Source organism: Erpetoichthys calabaricus, chromosome 1, assembly GCF_900747795.2.
Source record: "Erpetoichthys calabaricus chromosome 1, fErpCal1.3, whole genome shotgun sequence".
In the NCBI taxonomy this organism is placed as follows: Eukaryota; Metazoa; Chordata; class Cladistia; order Polypteriformes; family Polypteridae; genus Erpetoichthys; species Erpetoichthys calabaricus.
In genome coordinates this window covers 153,195,592-153,209,240 of record NC_041394.2, presented here as the reverse complement: position 1 = coordinate 153,209,240, position 13,649 = coordinate 153,195,592, and the positions used below count along the sequence as shown (strand labels likewise).

Below are 13,649 nucleotides of genomic sequence, written 5' to 3'. Positions count from 1 at the left end.
AGTGCCTTTCCCCATACACTCCAAATCGTAACCTTAGATCTTCTTTTGGTGGTCTGCTTATAATTCCAAGACCTAAGCTTAAAAGAAGTGGTGAGGCGGCCTTTTGCTGTTATGCAACTAATGTCTGAAATTCATTACAAATAGAAATGCTTCGGAACATTAAAAAAAAACTGCTAAGAACCCATTATTTTAATTTCTCTTCTTCATAGCTACATTTTAGTTGTTCTCCTAATAGACTATATAGGGATATAATTATCATATTCTTCAGGGATATGCAAACTTTAATAATCTCTGTTTTCTAGTGTTTTGTTTTCTCTGATGGTTTTGTTTTTTTTTTTTTTCTGTGGTGGATTTGCACCACCATCATCTGGTCAAGGCACCATGCAGCCTTTTGTGGTGCTGGAGTGAAGGCAGGTGCCTCAGCTATACACATGACCAATTTTATCAAATTCTCTCGTATGAAGCATGGAAACAAAGAGGAATGAATTAAGAACAAATATGTTGAGCAGAATGCCCATTTGGGGCTTGCAGTCTTGCAGTCAAGGCTTGCAGGGCCTTGGAACCCCTGCAGATATAGTTTTTTTTTTTTTTGTTTTGTTTTTTTTTTTCCCAGCTTAAGTGGAGTGTTTTTGCTTTTTTTGTCCTCCTGACCATCTGACCTTATCACTGAACTCATCTTTAGCAACTTACATCATGATATTGTATATAAGAATGCTACTCTTCTACTTGATATTTATCTGTTTTTTAAGATTATATAGATTTCATTTTTTTCTTTGTTACTTCTCCTTTTTTATTATTGCATAATGTTATTTGTTTTTCTTTTCTTGTAACTTTGACAATTTTTTAAAGCACTTTGAGTTGCATTGTTTGTGTGAAAATATGCTATACAGTAATCCCTCCTCTATCGCGGGGGTTGCGTTCCAGAACCCCCCACAAAAGGTGAAAATCCGCGAAGTAGAAACCATATGTTCATATGGTTATTTTTATATTGTCATGCTTGGGTCACAGATTTGAACAGAAACACAGGAAGTTGTAGAGAGACAGGAACTTTATTCAAACACTGCAAACAAACATTTGTCTCTTTTTCAAAAGTTTAAACTGTGCTCCATGACAAGACAGAGATGACAGTTCTGTCTCACAATTAAAAGAATGCAAACATTTCTTCCTCTTCAAAGGAATTCGCGTCAGGAGCAGAGAATGTCAGAGAGAAAGAGAAAAGCAAACAAATCAATAGGGCTGTTTGGCTTTTAAGTATGCGAAGCGCCTCAGCACAAAACAGTTGCAAGGAAGGCAGCAGCTCACACCCCCTCCGTCAGGAGCAGAGAATGTCAGAGAGAGAGAGACAGATAAAAACAAACAATCAAAAATTAATACGTGCCCTTCGAGCTTTTAAGTATGCGAAGCACCGTGCAGCATGTCGCTTCACGAAGCAGCTGCACAGAAGGGAGCAACATGAAGATAATCTTTCAGCATTTTTAGACAAGCATCCCTATCGTCTAGGGGTGCGAACAGACCCCCTGCTCACACCCCCTCTGTCAGGAGCAGAGAATGTCAGAGCAAGAGAGAGAAAAGTAAGTTGGGTAGCTTCTCAGCCATCTGCCAATAGCGTCCCTTGTATGAAATCATCTGGGCAAACCAGCTGAGGAAGCATGTACCAGAAATTAAAAGACCCATTGTCCGCAGAAATCCGTGAACCAGCAAAAAATCCGCGATATATATTTAAATTTGCTTACATATAAAATCCACGATAGAGTGAAGCCGCGAAAGTCGAATCGCGATATAGCAAGGGATTACTGTATAAATAAATGTTTGTTGTAGCATGCCTCCGTACTCTGTGCATTTCTCTTTGTAGCAAAACAGTATGTTTGATACCTTATCAAATATGGTTTTGTTAAAGGTACCAAATTTATATTTTGTGCATTAAAAAAAGCTCTCTTCCGTGATATGATTCTTTTTATATGCAGACTTTGTCATGTATGACCAATATGCTTTGGAAATTGCTATATTTAACACCTCATAAATCAGAAAGTTTGATTTCTTTCAGACCGGGCCCTAGTTACTAAAGAAGAACTGTAACATGTAATATAGAGGACCAAAGTTGCTCTACAGCACAAAAGAATTTCTTTATACAATTTTAGCAAGCTATATATTGACAAACATACAATTATGGATCAACTATTTTAAAAGTTAAAGACATCTACTATTAAATAACAAACCCTGGAAGTTTCATGTATCTAGCATTAACAGTTTAAAAGAACAGAATTATAGAATATTGTCATTTTTTCAGTAGTGCTCATTTTTCAATGAAATTAGGGCCGCACCTCCTTATTTCACACACTGATGAAGAATGAAGCCTAAAATCTGGCACCTAGTTTTTGAGCACAAAAACATTATTTCCTTAAAGCAGCATTTTGTGCAGTGGTATGCTGTGGAAATAGCAGAGTAGCGCGTTTGGGTCTGAACCTGAGAGGGACAACCTCTGCAGGAGGTCGACACCTGTCTGAGGAGGACAGGACTACCTGGAAAAGCTGGCATAAAAGCAGCTTTGCAATTACTATGTTGCAGACATAGCACTTAGAGCATTTTGGATGTGACTCCTAGCTGCTAGAATCCATCTGCCCTGGTGTGTAATCACCAATAAGTCTCACAGGGCCAATGGACAGTTGGCATACAGTACAAGTTGCCTCTGAAGCAGAGAGTGGCAGGCAAAGGAATGAAGCAGCTGGGAAAGTGCTCACTAAGTGCTGTGTCTGCGAATGCTGATCCTGGAGCTGCTTCTCTTGTCCCGCCCCTTTGGACAGTTGAGCACATGTATGAGATATAACAAGTTTGTGGTTAGTGAAATAGTGGTGTGCCTTGGGATGTTTTTGGTTACAGAAAGTGTGCCATCATGGGAAAAAAAGGTTGGGAAACACTGACTTAAAGTAGGATGAGGAGGAGTTTCGAGAGCATGCGCTGATAGTACACTGCCACACCCACCACACGATGAACCACCAGGATTGAGATCCAAGTGCAGCGGGTGACACCTCAGCACCACATTGAAACAGTGTGAGGTCTTTTTACGGTGGTTGGAGTGCCAATCCTACCACCAACCCCCAAGTTTTCCCTGCAAGTTGGTGGACCTAGTTATAGGGCTGGATGCAGATTCATGTTATACCCAGGACAAAGAAATTGCAGGCTGAGGGCCCAATGGGGTACAGTAACATCTGGTGTTTATGGGATTCGAACTGGCAACCTTGTGATTGCTGGCACAGATCCTTAGTCTCAGAGCCACCACTGTTTAAAGTATGAAGCAAATTGAAGAAAGTTAGTCTGAAGGCCTTTATTGATTTTCACTCAATTATGCTATGTGCAACTTTTCCTATCATGCTTGTCTTTTACATTTTCTGTGACTAACACCAACTCAAGCTAGTGTCTGGACTTCAAAACGTCTGCCTACATCCTAATTTTCAGTGCTTGTGTAAAAAATGCATAACTGTTTGTGTCTTATGTCTTCTGTAAAAAACAAATAACATATATTGAAATATCCAATATCTTTGTATCAGTGTCTAGGGCAAAAGCAGTTTTGTACTATAAAAGAGTAGCCGAATATCCTGTTAGTTAACAGGCCATGACTTACGAAAGGTTTTCTGATTTGCAGAATTTTAATTTAATTCTTTTAATTAAAGAATGTTATATTTGCAGCCTGTCTAGCACTGCAGTGAGCAGTACAGATTTGTGTGCTCTTCTCCTGTTAACCGTTGTGCTTTTTTCTCTCTTTTTCCACAGAGGCATACTATCAGAAAAGCCAGATGACAGCTTGTTCTTCCTAGACACTGGAGATGAAAAGAAAGGTAAAGCACTAATAACCTTCTGAACAACCACTGAGTAGCTGACAAAAGGCTGTTTCTGTAATTGTCTGTTTTTGTGTTATTTTTAATATGCAACCTTGTTTTTTCAGGACCACCTTTATTATTGTTAACAGGAAACACTCTATAATTGCTGAGAGATTAAAAATAATGCATTTTTAAAGCTTTGGTGTAAGTAAAGCATGCCCATAAATTAGAATTCTAAGGACTCATGCACATGGTTGTTTTAGCGTATGGGTGTTAACACCATATGGTATGTTTCTGTTCGCCTACGGTATGTTTCTGTTTTGCTATCAAAACAGGGGCACCAGCGCATTACTTTGCCTGGGGACTTATAATGCTGTTAAGACAGCCCATGCAAGTAACATCTCTCCCATTCATTTGTTGATCAAGAGTCCTGCTTTCAATTCAAGTCCTTCCCATGAGTCTTCAGATTTCCTGTTTATGTGCATGGTTTTAATTTCTTTATTAAATAAGTAAATATCAATATTTTTTGCAAAAAAATCAATTTTAACACATTTTTAGGAAGTGACTGAATAACAGTCATGAATTATGAGATACAGTACAGGAAATGTGCTTTTTTTTCCTCCATGGATGTTTTTCATGTCTTTTCTAGTTTTTTTAAGAGACAGTCACTATGGACTTTTGTTATATCATAAACTTCTTTATTTCCATTATGTATGGACCATGAAACATTTTCCCACAAGAATATTATGAAATGTCAGTGAAAGAAACAGTACCCACCCCCCGCCAAATGTAACAATCTCATGAACAGGTGTGCCTGAAAGAATTAGTCGGCATAGATAACACTTTTTAAAAATCATTTTTGTTTTATGTTTCTTATTTATATCATTGAGTTTCCATTGTATTTATTGTGTTCAGCACCTTTGTCTGCCATGCTGACATCTACCTATGTCTGCCAGTTGATAAACACTCTATCTCTCTCTATTTTTTATATATAGGGAAAGACCATGCTGTTGACTTCGTAACAAGCTAATTACAGATCATAATACAGTATATATGCTCTGATCGTTTTTTTTTTAGGGCTGATGCGCATCACTGGCACCAAGATACTGGATTGACCCATTCCGGTACTGGTTTTTTTTAACATAACCAGATATAGAAAAGCCTTATGTTCTGTATTAAAGTGTTAACTTTAATATAGAGCATAATTAAACTGTAGACCACAGGTGTACATAGGTCTTTTCAATTTTTATTGAAAAATGAAATTCTGTAGGCTTATTGTTCAGTGGTCATAAAAATACTAAATAAAGTAAAATACTAAAATAAATAATTACAAGCTGTGATATTGTTTAATTTCTTCTGCAATGTATTTATTAGAAACAAAGCTTAATTATAAAAGTAGCTTTCACTAACAAAAAATTATATATTTTATCTCACATTAGCAGATAAACACTGCTTAAGTTTAAATATACATGCAGTTAAACTTTTGAAACATTTTAATCATTAATTGCACCACGGCTTTTTTGTTGTTAAAATATACATTTACTATTTTTATACAGTTTTTTTCCCCCCAGTGTACCAGCTAGATATTCCTAATTCTGAACTTGTAATTATATATATGAATTACCATTTTAATTATGCAGTAGTTGTTTCTTAGATTAAATTAAATAGAACTTAATTTATCCCAAGTTAGAAATTTGGCTTTTTTACTGAAGCTGTTTAAATAAATATATAAATAGGTAGATAATAAGTAAGTAAGAAAGAAAATAAATATATTCACACACCAGAATAACTACAAAGCAAGAAAATTAAAAAGAAAAAAACTGACAGTCACTGTGAGGCATTATGGAGACATATTGCTGTTGGTATAAAGAAGCCCCAGTAGCATTTCTTGACACACTTCTGCTGAGTAATTTGTTGGTTGAAATTACTCAGTGTGTCAGAGAGAGGATGAGCAGCCTTGTTCACAATTGCACTCAATTTTGTTTTCATTCTCTCCTTTGCTACTACATGGGATCCAGAGTGTGTCCTATAACTGAGGTTGCCCTTTTAATTAGCTTGTTGAATTGGTGTGGGGTCCAGAGTGTGTCTTATAACTGAGCTTGCCCTTTTAATTAGCTTGTTGAATTGGTGTGCCTCTCTTGAAGTGATGTTACTGGCATAGTACACCAAAGTGTAGAAAATCGCACTGGCCATTACAGAGTTATAGAAGATGTGAAGGATGTCTCTTCCCACATTAAAGGAACACAGTCTCTTAAGGAAAAATAGCCTGCTCTACCCTTATATAGTTTCTTCGTGTTCTGAAACCAGTCCAGCTTGTCATTAATGTGGACCCCCAAGTACTTGTAGGAGTGTATCACCTCTGCTTTCACTTCTTCAATAGTGACTGGACATTGAGGCTCTTCGGTGCAGTGAAAGTCAATAACCAGTTCCTGGGTTTTGCTGATGTTAAGATGCAGACAATTTTCTTTTCACCAAGAATCAAAGTTCTTCACTTAACTCCTATACTTTGTCTCTTCCTCTTTATCAATACACTCTATAGGAGCAGAATCTTCTGAGAATTTCTGGAAGTGACATGACCTGGTGTTATATTTCTAGGTGTACGGAGTGAAAAGGAAAGGTGACATGGCCATATCACATACACAGTCCTTGAGTCTCTCAAACTGCAGTCTGCCCAACAGGTAGTTCATTATCCAGGACACCATAGACTCGTCCACCTGCATTTCTCTAAGGTTACCCCTTAACGGGAATGGCTGGATGGTTTTGAAGACACTGGAGAAATCAAAAACATAATCCTCATGGTGCTGCCAGCTTTGTCCAGGTGAAAATAAGACTTCTGGAGCAGATAGATAATAATATCCCCCACTCCTATCTTTCTATAATAGACATATAGGAGTGGGACCAGGTGGTCTACCACAAGAGGACTCAAATAATCCAGGGCCAATCTTCATGATGTGAGACGTAAGTGCCACTGATATGTAGTCATTAGGCGAAGAGGTGCCTGCCTTCTTTAGAACAGGAACAATACTGGATGATTTTCCACAGCAGCGACACTGTATGATGCCTTAGTTGACAGACTGAACAGGTGACAGAGGATACCACAAAGTTGGTCAGCACAGACCTTAAGAACTCAAGGACTGACTCCATCTGGTCCTGCAGCTTTTCCTATGTGTAGCTTTCTCAGTTGTCTCCTTACTTGGTCTTCAGTTATGGATAGCCCACACTAATGGTCAGAGGTGAACGTATCACTGGCTATTTCATGTGGCATTGTAGGAGTTGTTGATGTAGTAGGGATGGTGTGGAGAGAGTGGTCATTGGAAGAATGTGGCAGTGGGAGAGAAACTATTAAAAAATTGGTTCAAGCTGTTAACTTTGTCCTTATCTCCTTATGGCACATGTTCTAGATTGCTAGAGTCCAGTAATAATGCCCAGTCCATTCCAGACACGCTTTGTGTTATTGTGAGCAAGTTTGTTTTGTATTTGAAATTTGTAAGTTTCCTTTCTTTCACTTAGCTTTTTCTTTAGCACACACTGTATGTCCTTCAGAGCGTCTTTGTTACCAGGTTTGAATGCTCCCTTTTTATCATTCAGGGGACCTTCCACTGGTTTGACTTTGTATCGAATGAGTGGTTGCTCATGGAGTCCCAAATAAGGCACATTACCTGCATTGCGAGGGAGCGTCAGTTACAGCTCTATGGACATGTGGCACGATTCCCTGAGAGTGATCTAGCTTGGAGGATCCTCATTACCAAGGACCTGAGCGGCTGGACCAGGCCAAGGGAACACCCACTTAACACCTAGATGGCCATTTCTGAAGGGTGTAACTGGACTGCGTGTCTGCCTGGGGGTTTGCCGACCAGGATCCCGAGCTGTTTTGTCATGTGGTGGGTGTGATACCAGTGCATGCTCCCCAACCTGACCTGACATGGACCTTTTTAGGTCCTTAGTAATCTAGAGCCTGTTGTTAGGAAAGCAAGGTACTGTCTCTGAGAGTAACAAGGTTGTGGTCAAATCTTCCTGAAGGTGCCAGTAGTTTACATTTAAAGACATCTTTAACAATTAAATATAGCAGGTCCAGCTTGTTATTTCCTTGAGTGGAACAAGTCACAAATTGATAGAAATGTGTCATTGCTCCTTCCAATTTCACACATTTCATGTCAACCCATATTATAACAGCAGGGTCGAAGTGAGTCATCCTTAAAGTGTAAGTGACAGAATTAATCATTTCTGTTGCCAAGTCCCACGTGCGTGAATTCTGACAGCCAGAATTTCAATGTCTGAATTACAAACTTTAGTTTAAACTGTAATATGCTCCCTTTTACACCATTCCTCATTCATATAGATGACCAGTCCCCCTCTGGTCTTTTTTACACACTGCCCTGGGTCTCCATTTGCTCAAATAAGATGAAATCCGTTCAACATAAAAACAGTGTCAGGTATATCAGGTTTAAGCCAGCTCTCCGTAAAGCACAAAATGCCACTGTACTTGAATGCTCCATGACTCCCTATACGTGCAGCTGGTTCATCCATCTAATTTGACAGTGATCAAATATTGCTCCTTACAATGGATGGTAGACCAGATCTAAAACCTTTTTGCCTTCCTTTTACTCTTGCGCTGGCACATCCCCCTCTCCATCTGTGGACAAATTCCTTCAGTATAGTGATTCACGATCACAGGGCTAGTAGCTGATTACATGGGTATTTAATATACTCCACTTTTATTTTTCTCAGTGTCTCTTATGGTTCCAGGTGTTACAGACATAAAGCAGCCTTTGGGTCCTCTTTGCTACTCCTTGCAAGTTCGCATCTAGTTTACTGGCGCCTGGATTTGCGTGCATTGCAATTCGTCTGTAAATTTAAAATCCATTTATCCGATTTTTGAGTGGCTAGTGTCATTGACAAGCCACAAGCCAGATCAATACCAACTTTAAATAAGACTAGTAACTAGTAAATAATTCCAGAAACAACAAGAAAAATAGTGAAAAATACAGAGCTTCTATAAAAAGGCTACTGCTTGCACAGCACCTACAGTAGGTAAAATAATTTATTCTTGTTTTTCTGCCTCATAATCATTTCTTTGACTTTTATTGACACAGCTCTTGTCCTCATGTTGAACGATGGCAACTACAGACTTCAAAGGTAATTTGTAGGTAAATGCGAGCCTAGGTATCTTATGCATGCATTAATGAAGCAATGAAACATCACCTGAGTAATCACACACATTTGTGACACCAATTTTCCCAAACATTATGGTGCCCTGAAGTGGGAGACCATGTATAAAAGTGTTGGCATTTCTGCACGGTGTAACCGAAATGTATGCAAATACCCTTAAGTGAAAGTCTGCAATGTATAGTTTAATCACACCAGAAATATTTGATTTGTAATTTTCAATTGTGGAGGGATAAATCAAGGGAAAGTGTGTCTCTATCCCAAACATTATGGAGGGCACTGTAGTCTGAGAAACATCTTGGAGAGCAAACTTGTTTGCATACATGTATCTCATTTTCATATTGCTTATTGAGTGAATGATTTAAGATTCTGCTCTAGCCGATATCCCATACAGTATATGATTCATTATCTTTGTAGAAATGTATTATATAATATATTTGGAAAAACTTTGATATTTCTCCTTTTAAGACAGTGTAAGTAGTTATTTCAACAGTATTTAAAGATATTAACCCAAAAAATAATTTCCTGAAAATTTTCAAGCTTTAGAAAATGGGTAGATGACTTTGCCAACATCAGGCAATAACTATAATAAATACGAGTATACATCACATGTGTATTATATACTAGGGTGATCAGATCCTATTTAACTATTGGAATATAATTTTGATGTCATTGTGTTTTGTGTGTGCATTTTTATAACTTTATTTGAAGGTAAAAACAAAAATTTGAATGTAAATCAATGGTTGTGTTTTTTTTTTCTCTGCACTAATAATTTTGGCATTACATTACATCCTATGTAATGTTGAAGTTTTTTACAAATCTGTTAATTGCAAATTACATCCAGGATCAGCTTATTTGTATTTTTGATTGGATAACTTGCATTATCTTTAGTATATTCACTTCCTTTAATCATGAAATGTAACGAAATAGAAATATTCTGGTCACCTGTATTAGAATTTTGCTATAAAGGAGAAAAGGAGAGAATTGGCTTAGTTCAGTCCAGTCCTTGACAAAGTGCTTCCAACTGCAACACTGAACTAGCATCCCAAACTCCAAATATTTTGCTTTACTTTAATTTTTTTCTGTATTGTTTGGTTAACTTAGTTACATTAAAAGAAAAAAAGGGCTTTATCTTTATAATCTTTATAATAACAGTTGTAAATTTTAAATTTTTAATGATCATACAAGGTGAAGATTATCTAAACATCCTCTCCTTTCAGCTACAGGGCAATACTCATATATGGAAAAGTTAATTTGTCACATACAGTATATTATAGAATGTAATACTACAGTGTTGTACTGTGTTAGCCTTTATGGATGTAGTGAGAAGTCAAACAAAATGTCACCTTTTATTGGCTAACTAAAAAGATTACAATATACAAGTTTTTGAGGCAACTCAGGCCCCTTCTTTAGGCAAGATGTAATACAGAAACTGGAGTTCCCTGTATTTATATAGACACTAGAACAGATGCAGCATGGGAAAACCTTTAAGTGAGACATCTTAGATGTAGACAATTAATAAACCTCTCCAGGCTAAGATTCATTTAGCAAGAAAGGAGAAAAATCTATAGTCAAGCTCTTTTGATAAGACAACTGTCCAATAGTGTCTTTTGAAGTTTTTCTTGAGTTTTTTCCATACACTGTGGATCATGTTGTCTGGGTCAGTCTGACAGATGCAAACAATCCTCATATCTGGCCATTAAACTCATGTCTCTATTTAAACCATATTGTAATGTGTTAAATTTTAGCACAAGTTTAACTTCCCATTCTATTCTATCTTGCTTTGTTCTGAGGTTTCCCATAAGTACTGTGACTTTAAAGACCTTCTCTCAGTGTCCATGAGTTGCTACAGGAACATCTTTGTTGCTATGATTAATGTGGAACCTAGGTAGGTATAGGTAGGTAGGTAGGTAGGTAGGTAGGTAGGTAGGTAGGTAGGTAGGTAGGTAGGTAGGTAGGTAGAGGTAGGTAGGTAGGTTGGTTGGTTGGTTGGTTGGTTGGTTGGTTGGTTATTAATAAGTTCATTCTTTAGCAGAGTGTTTGTCCAGTTTCTCCCACATAGAGTGCAGTGTTGGGACATTTCATACAGAGAATTAGATAGACCGCATTAGATGATCTGCAAGAAAACAATCCTTTTATGCAATGTTCTAGTCAGCAGTGTGGTATAACTACACAGTCTGTATCATAACTGTAAGGACATGTTTTACATCTTTTCTGTAGGCAGGGAGATGTGCCATTTTCTGTTGGTTCACCTAGGGAGCTTTGGACAATTATTTACTGCAGGTTTGGATGGTGTCTGTATGCCAGAAGGGGTGGTTCTGGAAATACATTTTTCAGCATTTCATCATTATTTAGCATTGGCTGAAGTTCTTTTATAATTTTTCAAAGTGCTTCAAGATGTGGGTTATAGGTGACAACAAGGGAGATGCAGTTCTTGTTGTCTTTGTTTTATATTCCAGAAGTTTGTTTCTGGGTATGGCAGTAGCTCTTCTTCTTCTGTTATTTTGGTGGTATAACCTTGTCTGAAGAAATCTTGTCTAAGCTCCTGCAGTTATTTATCCTGGTCTGTCGGGTCTGAACAAATATGGTTGTAACGTATTGCTTGGCTGAAAATAATTGAGCACCTTATATGCTTGGGTTGAATCTGTCACTTCTCAGGTAGTTCAGTCTGTCCGTCGGTTTGTGAAAAACTGAAGTTACAAGGGTTTTATCTTTCAGTTGAACCATGGTGTCAAGGAAGCTAACTTCTGTTTTTGAGTTTTTGAGTAATTAGCTTCAGCTTTATGTTGGAGTGGGAAGAATTATATTCGTTATGAAAATGGAGGAGGTCCTTCTGCTGGCAGTCCAGGTTATGAAGATGTCATCTATGTAATGGAGATACATTGGTTTTAAGACTTCCTCCAAATTTGCCATAAATCGGTTTGCATAGTGAGGTGCAAACCAACAGCCCATTGCAATCCCCTTTTGTTGCAAGTAGAAGTCTTATCCAAATGAGCATAAATTGTGTGTTAGAGTGAATTTTATCATTTGTTTAACTAACTCTGCGGTTAAATAATGTTGTTTAAGGTACGTTTCACATTCCAATATTCCGTCATCATGGGAGATGTTTGTGTATGTGTAAAATGCCTCAACATCCATTGTGACTAGTAAGGTTCTCTGCCTATAGCAGACAGTATTTTTAGGAAGTCAGTGGTGTAGCTGGTTGTATTTCGGGCGAGGAGTTTAAGGACGTGCTTCACCCATCCTGAAACATTTTCTGTAAGGGAACCAATTCCTGTGATTGTGGGCCTTCCTGGGTTCCCATCTTTGTGGATTTTAGGAAGCATGTAGAAGTGACCCATTTTGGGGTTCTCAGGAATTAAACTACTTGCACGATCCCTGATGTCAAGAGGAAAGCTACTTACTCTTTTTTTTTTTTTCTTCTTGCAGACATCTGTGGGGTCTTCCTGTAGTTTGTAATAATGCATAGTATTGGACAATTGTCTTTGTGCCTTCTGTATATAATCACGTGTTCATGATAACTAAGGCACCCCCTTTGTCTGCTGGTTTGATAATGATCTCTGTATTTTCCCTTAGTGAATGTATGGTTCTCCACTCATCAATAGTAATGTTTTCTATCTGATATTGCTGCCTGTTTAGGATCCCTGTTTTGACTCTCTGTTGGAAGCAATCTATATAATTGTCCAGAGTGGAGTTTCTGCCAGGTTCTGGTGTCCCATGTAGATTTATTAGTGGGTTGTTGTAACAGCTTGTTGTTGGTTCCTTTGTGTCACCATTTTTTTTCTTGCGGAAACATTCTTGAAGTCTGAGTTTTCTGCAGACTGCAGAGTCTGATTTTTGTCAATGGGCTTTGCAGGACAATATGAGAGTCCCTTTGTAAGTACTGAAATCTTTGGTTCATTTGGTGTATATGAGGAGAGATTAACGATGCAGGTCTGTTGCTGTTTGTTTTTTGCTATTAAGTGTCCAGCTTTTTCTCAATCTATGAAGGCTTTTTCTTTTTGTTGACAATAAGAAGTTTCTGGAGTCTTTTATAATATCGATGTTGCTCGTTTACCATATCCTGCCTATCATTTTCAAGGAACAGGATGAGGTCTTGGATCTCTCCATGTGTGTTTTTCTCAATGTTAAAGAAAATTTTGATTAGATAGATTCTGATCTTCATAGATGTCCTAGAACAAAGTTGCTTAGCAAACCGAGTATTATAAGTGTGTATGGTTGGGTTCCTTATCATGATGCCTTTCGGAATAAGATTTTCCTTTTTGCATTTTGTTAAAAAGAAGATGTTGCTGTCCAGGTTTGCCAGTTTCTTCCACTGAGCCTTCAATTCCATGTAGTAGTGGTACATTTCACTGTCTTGTAAGTCTGTAGTACTAGAGTGTTTTACCATTTTTGCCATTATGGATGTAGTTGGAAGTCAAGCAAAATGACATCTTTTATTGGCTAATTAAAAACGATTATAATACACAATGTAGTCTTAAAAGTATCCAGAAATGCCCTCTAATGAGTGGATTTGGTTATTTAAGTTATATCCCTGGCTTACACAAGTGTTAGACGTGCGCACACAACCATTTCGTCATCATAGAAAAAGAGCCCAGTGTCTTCCAATTTGGCAGAATCAATGGATGCCTCCCTACCAGGATTTCAAATTTCTGTACTGCTGCAGGT

General features: G+C 37.8%; 1 protein-coding gene across 1 annotated transcript in view; it reads left to right on the top strand.

Annotated features, from left to right (window-relative positions):
• The window catches only part of nop53 (NOP53 ribosome biogenesis factor), a 63,714-nt gene that overhangs the window by 26,329 nt on the left and 23,736 nt on the right, over nt 1-13,649 (top strand). The window contains exon 2 of the mRNA XM_028807652.2: nt 3,769-3,833. Within this exon, the coding sequence (XP_028663485.2) occupies nt 3,769-3,833 (65 nt within the window). The remainder of the gene's footprint in view (nt 1-3,768; nt 3,834-13,649) is intronic.